The sequence below is a fragment of the Pseudochaenichthys georgianus genome, chromosome 5, assembly GCF_902827115.2.
Source record: "Pseudochaenichthys georgianus chromosome 5, fPseGeo1.2, whole genome shotgun sequence".
NCBI classification, from domain to species: Eukaryota; Metazoa; Chordata; class Actinopteri; order Perciformes; family Channichthyidae; genus Pseudochaenichthys; species Pseudochaenichthys georgianus.
Window position 1 is genome coordinate 6,911,798 of NC_047507.1, and position 9,897 is coordinate 6,921,694.

The 9,897-nt window shown below is 41.3% G+C and overlaps 1 protein-coding gene across 1 annotated transcript; it reads left to right on the forward strand.

Annotated features, from left to right (window-relative positions):
* On the forward strand, window positions 1-5,371 carry gata1a (GATA binding protein 1a). Its single transcript, XM_034083362.1, has 6 exons — window positions 1-80; window positions 2,022-2,261; window positions 2,732-3,199; window positions 3,632-3,777; window positions 3,860-3,985; window positions 4,735-5,371. The coding sequence occupies exons 2-6, from the start codon at window positions 2,051-2,053 to the stop codon at window positions 5,011-5,013; spliced, it is 1,230 nt and encodes a 409-aa protein (XP_033939253.1). The 5' UTR covers window positions 1-80; window positions 2,022-2,050; the 3' UTR covers window positions 5,014-5,371.
* Window positions 5,372-9,897: the final 4,526 nt, after the last annotated feature.

The following is a 9,897-nucleotide window of genomic DNA, read 5'->3' on the forward strand; positions in this document are numbered from 1 at the left end:
GAAGTTTGTGTTCTTGTTGCCTTCAGCCTTTAGTGAGGAGCTCCACTCGTCCTCCACTGACGCCCCTCTGAGACCCTCAGGTAGGCGACCCCTCGGCTCTTTGACTCCAGCACATAATCCAGATTACATATTAAGGAGTGTGATCAAAAGAAATGCATTTAAACTTTAACCAGCTTTCAGGGCATTTATCGCTTGACTGACTCTGACTTCTAGAAATACGAGAGATGAGGTCTTTGCAGTAGGGTGACATTATTTCTAGCATTTCAATTATTACTATTTTGTATATTTGTTCAGCATGTTTCTGAGGTCTGTGTCCAAACGAGTGATGGAATCAATTAACATCAACATTGAGCTTCTTCGTCACGCGTTAAGTTGACTTCAAGAGAGTTCAATTAATTAAATATCCGACTAAAAATAATATCAGTGATGTTATAAGTGATAACTGTCACAACTAGGTTCTTTCCAATTCTCCTTACGTTCTCGTGTGAGCATTAATGAATGCCTTTAATACATTAAAACAGGTATTTGTTATGCATTTTAAATATGACATATTGTGTGTGTATGCAATCCAGGTATTTAATCAAACAAATGTTGTTGTTTTTACATTTTGGGAATCAATTGTTCCTGTTTTTGCTAATGATTTTAAATCTATTACTTAAAAGGGCCTATTTTCTGTGTTCTCCATGCTCACCTTGCTGTATTTGAACATTGGTCGCATCTCTAGTATAAGTGATTTCTATGAATCAGATGAGCTCCTGCAGGATCTTATTTAGCATTATAATAATGCTGCCTATCAGATCTTCTCAGACTTTATCAGCCTCCATCAGCCTCTCTGTCTTTCCTCTTCTCTTTCCTCTAAAGATATGGAGCAACAGCGGCCTCGCTCTGGCCTCCTACTTTGACATTTCCGCGTTTTTTTTAAATTTCTTCAGTTAAGAAGTCATTTTTATATTTTTAAAGGGCAGCACATTTGCTTTTCATCTCTCGGACAGAACATGGTGTCATAAATGGTGTTTATTTGTGAGTAATTCAGCATTACTTGGTACGTACACCCTCACAAATAGAGAGAACTGGTGTGAAAACATCTCATCATCTAAAGCAGGGTGACAGAAGTAACCACCAATACTTTCACTTAGAAAACATCTCTTTTTTTAGTCTGTGTGTCCACCCTGTACTGCGACGGGGTGTCCCACAGGACATGTCTTTTGCATTCTTCTAACTGGCACACCTACAGCAGAAAGGCCGCTGAGAAACTGTTGGGTCACTGGCTGCATCACTACTTTTATAGACTCGGCTATTTTAAGTCTTTTTACTTTCAGCCACAGTGAAATGAGGATCCTTGAAAAGGAAGTTTGAAGAAGCCTGCTGTCGAGAGATCGCGACCCCTGATAACTTCAAGTTGCAGTGGTTGTTATGAAGTGGAGATAATGCAATCAAAGTGACAGTAAATCAAATACAGTTAATTGTGGCACTGCAACAAAAAAAAAAGTCTGATGAAGGCTTTTAGTTTTTGAAATAATAATCCAGAGAGGATTCATTTGGCAGAAATCTCACACACCCCGCTGAAAATGTGTTTATATACCAAGCACGCAAAGATTTATGGATTGACAAACTTACACACAGTAAAGGAGACACTTTAGATTTTTGGTGTGTGAAGATTTAGCCTTTAAGGCATAATGCTTTATTTTCCTTCGTGACTTCAAGTCTCATGTGTTTCTATCCAACTATACGTGGTTCCAGGAGCTTTAAAACAGCAACACATACACTTTATTTCCATTAAGCTCAAAGATATGTTATGTAACGAAGAAAATGCAGTAAATGTAGTTGTCATATTAAATATTGTTCCTATCCCTCGAGTTGTGCTTTAGGATTCTTTGTGGTCTTTTGTTAACATCTAACTGTTGTTTGATTTGTATAAATGCACGCATGTAGTACATGTTGAGCTCCATTAGGATAGTGACCTTAAAAGCTGTTGCCCGTAGAGCCTTTGCTTTACTCACATTGTTATGTATTCCTTGTAGTGCTTTAGGTTGAGGTGTTATCTGTGACCATGGAGGATTCAGAGCAGTCTCACTGGGTTCCTCCGGCTCTGCTCAGCTCAGATCCTCTGGCCGGTTTCTCCTCTGAGCCGGGTCTCTTGCCTCCCGGAGACGAGGCGGAGGCCTTCTTCTCCGGCCAGGAACCGGACTACTCCGGTCTCCATTCCTTCTTCTCCACCCCGAGCCACAGCCGAGCGCCTCCCACCTACAGACACAGCTCGGGTCAGTGCTCCTTTCACTGTCGCCCATCACACATCATACCTGCTCACACACACACACACACACACACACACACACACACACACACACACACACACACACACACACACACACACACACACACACACACACACACACACACACACACACACACACACACACACACACACACACACACACACACACACACACACACACACACACATAATTAGGCTCCCGTTCCAACCCTTGATGATCCCTCTTATAGGACACTCTGCCACCAACACCATCACCTAATTTAACTTGTATAGGTTTATATTATTGTGTAGTAAATTATACATTTCTAATACAGCTGATGTTTGAATGGACCCAAGAGAGTGGAAGAACCAACCGCTTGCCAAAGACACATTTCCATTATATGTCAATTGAAGGGTTGATTAAGTACTCCGAATCTGAAGTGTGAATGTAATCTGAGTAAATCTGTTGTCCCAAAGTCCGACAGGTGTTCTCCTCCCCGAGCCTCCTGGGTAACCTGCAGCTGCTGGACGGGGCAGGCAGCAGCCACTCCCCCTACACCCCCCCTGGATCCTCCTGGAGCAGCAGCCCCCTCTCTAAGATGCACTCCCACACCCCCACCTCCCTCTACACCCCCTGCCTCACCTCCTCCTTCACCTCCTCCAGGGATGGCTATGGGTCTCCGGGCAGGGAGAGCCCCCGGCTCCAAGAGGCCCTGAAGGCCGAGAGGCTGAGCCCGCTGGGGGGGTCGGGGGTCAGCAGCAGCTTTATGAATCTGACTCCTGCTGCTGCGAGTGTGTACACCTCATCGTCACACCCACACATGCTGAGCCCCTACAGCCCGTACATGACGGGTCCGCAGGACTACAACTACGCCGGACCAGGAGCCTGGATCAACCCCTCCTTCTCCCCGAAACTCCGCAACAAGATGAGGATATCCACTCCAGGTGAGAATGCACTTTCATGGTGTGTTTGTCTTCTTTAAAACGTTTGAAAAAATAAAATTGCCTTCTCTCGAACTTGACATCAAGTCACGTGGCCCACATCCAGAAATCTAGTTGTTCTGGTGCCATTGACAACATTCTTTAAACAAAATAGACTAATTGAATAAAACATTCGTACGACTCTACTCTTCGGTAGCAACTGGGTACGTCCATCTGCTAGTGGAGATCATGTGATATGACTGAAAGCTTCAATACAAATGGACTAAATGTGATGAATGATCCCAGACTGTATTATGAGACTTGGGAGAATCTGCTTCCAAACAGCCTGATTTATTTTAAGCATCTCTTAAATGTATGTGAAGCATTTTGTGTTAACCCTTTCATTTACTACAATACATAACTGAGTAATAACTGCGTATTGGTTATTTTGAACAGAGGCCAGAGAGTGTGTTAACTGTGGAGCCACAGCCACCCCTCTGTGGCGCCGGGATGGTACGGGCCACTACCTGTGCAACGCCTGTGGACTGTACCACAAGATGAACGGCCAAAACAGACCCCTGATCCGCCCCAAGAAGAGACTGGTACGACCCAATAGGATGCACCGACACACCTTTCCTTTGCCTCAGCAGTTTAAAAACCCTGATTTGATTTCCTGTGCTCCAGATTGTCAGCAAGCGGGCAGGTACAGTGTGTGCCAACTGTCACACAAGCACAACAACGCTGTGGAGACGCAACGCCAGCGGAGAGCCCGTGTGTAACGCCTGTGGACTCTACTTCAAACTGCACAATGTGAGTCCGTCATCTGGATGAAGCTCTGTCTTGTTCCTTCTTTTTCTGCAGACAACATTTTACTTGAATAACAGATTGGTCAGCTGCTTAGAGATGTCCCGCCCCTTAGCCTATCACGTACAATGTGATGTAACTATGTTAAAGGTGGGGTAGGTAAGTTTCAGAAACCGGCTCGAGATACACTTTTTGTTATATTCCATGGAATGCTCTTAACATCCCGATAGCAATGAATATCTGAAGTGCTTTGACAACAAATCCATAAAAAATGTCATCTGGAGAAGCCGTAATACTGTAAAAAGTACAACCAATCCGTTTAGTCGGCCCGGCTAAACGGATTGGTTGTACTTTTTACAGTATTAATTGGATGGCCTACCTGCCTGTCAGCCTTCCATCGGGGCACAAACTGATCTCGTGCCCTCATTGGTCATGTGCGCGTTCGTGTGTGTTGGAGGAGGGGCTCTATAAGAAAGTGGCAGATTTTCTCCGGTTGTGTATTTTCAAATTCTAGCGATCTCGAGCCGGTTTCTCAAACTTACCTACCCCACCTTTAAGGAAGTAAACAAAGGAGTCAGGGGGGGGGAGTGTGGGAGAGACATTTGTAATTTTAGCCTTTGCAGACCATTTACATGCACACAAACCGACGTATATACCAAACGGAAAGGAAGGGAAAACCCAAAACGGTTATTAGGGCCCCTTTAAAGAGCTGCATTACATTTGAAATAGACCCTTTGATTTGGTTCTCCTCCCAGGTGAGCCGGCCCCTCGCCATGAAGAAGGAGGGCATCCAGACACGCAACAGGAAGGTGTCCAACAAGAACAAGAAGAGCAAGAAGGTGGCCATGTTTGAGTCGTACTCCGATGGGCCTCAGCCCATGGACAACTGCGGGCCCTACTCCCTCGGACCCGGTTCCCTCCTCTCCTACAGCCACGCACCCCACCTCATGCCGACACCCCAACCGCTGCACCCCTCACACTCATTTCAATACACACACCACCTCAACACTGGTATGATGCCCACAATGGTGTAGAGACAGGCCCCTGGGGGCAGTAATATATCGAGCAATTGGCCAGTTATTTGTGTGAATTTGTACATATCCGTTTCTACATTGGTTGTGAAGTTTTCTGTTTATTTTTCACTGTATTTTATTTGTTTTTATCTGATCATGTAGGTTTTGTTTGAAGTCAGATGCAATCACTCAGCTGAGGTTGCTGCGCATGTAAACACACTGATAAGGGAATGAAATCAACTGTAAATACTCATTTGACCGCTTGATCTCTTCTATTATTCATGATGTGAAATGATTCATGAAGCTTTGTGTCTGTTTTGTATCCATACATTCATATTGAAACTCTACAGTCCAAAATAAAAACCGTGTGACTTATTCAGCCGGGAGTTATGAGGGCTTTTGTTTTGGATGTCATTTGAATTCTCACTTTATCCGTTTAGCGCGGTGAGCCGACCGCAGAAAGTTCTCTGTGTGGGTGCATTGTCCTCCTCTGCTCAGGTGGATACAAGTCTCTTTGTGCAGGAACGCTGCACTTTGACAGAGTGATTGAGCGTAGCGGGTTTATGCTAATTCTCCATTCTGTGGAAAGGAAGAACATTAAACTGAAGTGCTTAAACACTTTGACCTGGGTTTTAAATGTAGTGTATCAGTGACTGAGCTTCAAGCACACACACACACACACACACACACACACACACACACACACACACACACACACACACACACACACACACACACACACACACACACACACACACACACACACACACACACACACACACACACACACACACACACACACACACACACACACACACACACACACACACACACACACACACACACTCTCTCTCATGTTTGCTTTTGCTATTACTGTTTAGGGGATTTTTCATGCGTAAAATGTCCACTCTCGTGAGGGTCACTCTACAATGTGTCTTGACATGACAGATTCTGACATCCATTTTTGTTTCTTCCTCACAGAAGTGGAAAGTTAAAACTCAAAAACTGTACTAAAGTACAATTTTAATGTAAAGTATTTCCATGTATTCTAACATTATACTTCCACTATGAGAGAACATTTTTACTTTTACTACAACATTTATACAAAGTTACAGATTCAATTATTTAAAAAAATAATAATAATAATAATAATAACATTACAGCATCGTATTAGGTGATAATAGCCCCACATTCATCACCAGACACTTACACATTATTGTGAACTCATTATTAATGAATGAGATGATATGGCCACAAATCACCATGGACTTGAGTATATTGGACGTTCTTTAGATTCTTTATTTGAGTAAAAGTAGCAAAACCACCATCACTTTGACCACATACTGTAGTAAAACAATAAAATAAATAAAAATGTCCTGCAGTAATTAGAGGACACATTCAGGTTCCAGTTTCCATTATTATAAAAATAGATAACTGTATCATACTGATCAAACTTGAGCATGTCTTACTGTATGATTAGATTACACTACATAGTGCACGCTTTTTCACAGGATTTTGCAACATAAAATAACTGTAAATCCATAAATGCAGAGAAACATGTTTCTTGTCCTTGTATACCATCTCCTCAGTAAGGTAGTGTATTTCAGATGCATGAGTGCAGTGTGTTGTGCTGAGCTGCAGGGCTGGGGTTGCCACTGAGCTCTGCGAGATGACTGATAGGTTATCACCGAGGCCACAGACCCCCAAACATCCACCTGCTGCTGGCAACACCACCCTCACCCTCCCTGACGGTTAGACAGCAAGGAGCACCCTGTCCTCTTTAGGACATGATACCAGATGCAATAAATCATTTGGTTTTATCTGCAGGCACATGAAGCACTGCTAGGTTAAATTAACTCTTTTACAGATAGCTATCTTCATTGGTTTTAAGGAAGATGTTATACAAGAAAGCATATAGATTTACTTTCAAAATAAACGAGTCATGTTCGGGTCAGATGAACTCTCGGTCGTGTTTCATGATCTGTGGGCACACACTGAGAGTGTTTTCATATTCAGCAAATGTGTACACGCTTCACTGCAGACCTCAAGAAGAAATAAGACTTGCATTCATGCACGGCCCTGCGAACATCTGGGCCCGACACACACACACACACACACACACACACACACACACACACACACACACACACACACACACACACACACACACACACACACACACACACACACACACACACACACACACACACACACACACACACACACACACACACACACACACACACACACACACCAGATCATCATCAAAATATCTTGATGATCAGCATTTGTACGAGTTCATTACCAAACGTCTAACTCGTGATCATTTCTCGTGCAGCATAGTTTTATGAGCAGTCCACTAACCAACAGAAGTGTTGTCATGCATATTTCCCATGATTCCCTCGGGACTGTGGTGATGGGAAGTTAATGTATTGGTGTCATGTGATGTAACAGGGTGAAACGAGGGGTGTTCTATTTGATTGTATTTACCAAATGTGCCCAAAGTCGACCCTAAATCACGACAGGTGAATATTGTACTGATACCTCCTCATGAAACTTCCCCAGTTCATATCTTTCACTAAGATAATTACTTTTTCTATTGCACGTTTTCTAAAGTGTCCTATTTAATTTCTAAACAAGGCTTTATCTTATCTAAATAAGTGTTTAAGTGTAAATACTTATTTGATTTTTCCATTTTATTAATTACATTACAAGTTACTTGTTAGACGCTTTTATCCAAAGCGACTTACATACTCAATACTGTGGACAATCCTCAGGGACACAACGACATGCTAATGCGGTGGGGTTTGAACCTGATCCGAACACCAACGCACAACCCACTGCACCACACGCCTTAATAATTAATTGAATTTATTTTAGTGCTTTACATTACATATTACATATATTAGCCATGTAATATATTGAATCTGTGGACAATACTCACAAGAGGAAACTACGTAAAAATTAGATAAGAGAAAAGTATTGAATATTGTTATTGTATAAGTTAGGAGAAATCTGCAGAAGCTCAGACACATTTGTACTTTGTTTGTTTTCTTTCAACTAGTCTTAGAGGAAGAATCATTTTCAGTTTCTTTTTTTCATAGATAACTTTTGGGGGATTATACGTTGATGTGAAGTGCATATCATTCAGATTCAAATGTCTTAGAAGTCATTCGTAATAATATGAAAAGAAATATGTAACATTTGTATTAATAAAATAAAACCTATTTTCCAACATTTTAGATGTAAATATGCACGTGCTAACTTCTTGTGGATTAAGTAGAAATCTAAAAATGCTAATTTAGCGTTTTAGACGTTTACTTTTCTAATCTTATGGAAGAAAAATGCCCAAACTTGCAAAATGGACCAGTGCATGAATACATTTGAAGTTTCTCTTGCTAGAGAAACATTCAAACTATAGTGAGCCCAAGAAATAAAATGGTAAAACTTTCACAAGAGACACAATACATTGTAAAAGAAAAGACATGAAATAATAAAAATGAACGGTCTCAATCCGCTGTTTATCTGCTGCTGTGACCGCCAGCTCTGCTCTGGGGAAATGGCAACAAATGACGGGGAAAGATTAGGAACCACAGGCCGCCAAGTTCACTCACAAACCGTCCGTTAGCGCTCCTCTGCTGCTGAAGGGTTTTATTATCTTTTATGATACGTTGTGAGACTATTAGACAGATCATAACCACCTTGGATATAATCATGATGTGTTTGAGAGTCATATCCAACAACAGTCTTTCTGAAAGGGGAAACAGAGGCTTGTCTGAATAACAGAACACATGTCAACACTACTGTTATAATATAGATTTGAATGCAACTGCCTCAGTTTACTGTGCAGGCAGCATGCTTCTTTTGAAACATGTGGTGCATGTGCGCCCCCTGAAGGGAAGGAGACAACACTGCAGCTCCACTTTCTCACCAACTGACACAGAATGTCCAACTCCACACACTGCAGTTTGGAGATAACACTCTTTTATGTGTGCGTATGTTGTCATGTCCATTGATGGCTCATATTATGATAGCATACTGAGCTGAATATGATTACGTTTTAGACACAGCGGGTAACATCAAGAATGTACACAATAACATTACTTCTTGAAGATGCTCGAAATGTGATTCTTGATTCGCTTCAACAACGACAATCGTGTCACGTAATACAAAAGAATATGTGTTGAATTAATCTGGTAAAAGCTTTATTTATACAGGCTTTGGGTAAAATACATTTAAAGTGGATTCCCTCATTAAAGATATTTGATCTATCCTTTCATGTAGATCAGAAATATTTGGGATACTGTTTATGAAAACATTTATGATTGCTGTACTTAATAAACAAGTGATGTCTATATCAGAATATTGGTATATAATCTGATAAATTGGTATTCAGTGGGCACAAAAACACATCTGCTCTTGATTAGAATAAAATAAATGTTCCTGTCAGGCCGAAGCAGCAGAATTATCTTTGGAGCCCCCTAGGCATGTAAAACATAGATACAGATAATGTAAACATAACATTTTTGGTATGTATGTAGATATAAATATCTTTCTCTGCACCAAAAGAGGAGATTATTTGGGTTTACGATGGTGTGTTGCATTAGAATTTTATTTCCTTCTACAAATTTGAATCGCTGAATAAGTCTGAGATGTGAGATTTGTAGTCTTTAGGAAATGCAAAAAATGGTCCATCCCAGTTGTTGCTTAAAGTCTGAGGTGATGTCTTTGAATGTGTTGTTTTTCTCAGTCTGAAACTAAAATAAAGGCATTTTAATATCAGACTAAACGGAAAATAATCTGCAGGTTATTACTTAATCAATTATCAAAATAAGGATTATTTTCCTGTCTATCAACTAACGGTTTACTAATTCACCTACATAACAACAAAAAAAGACACAAGAA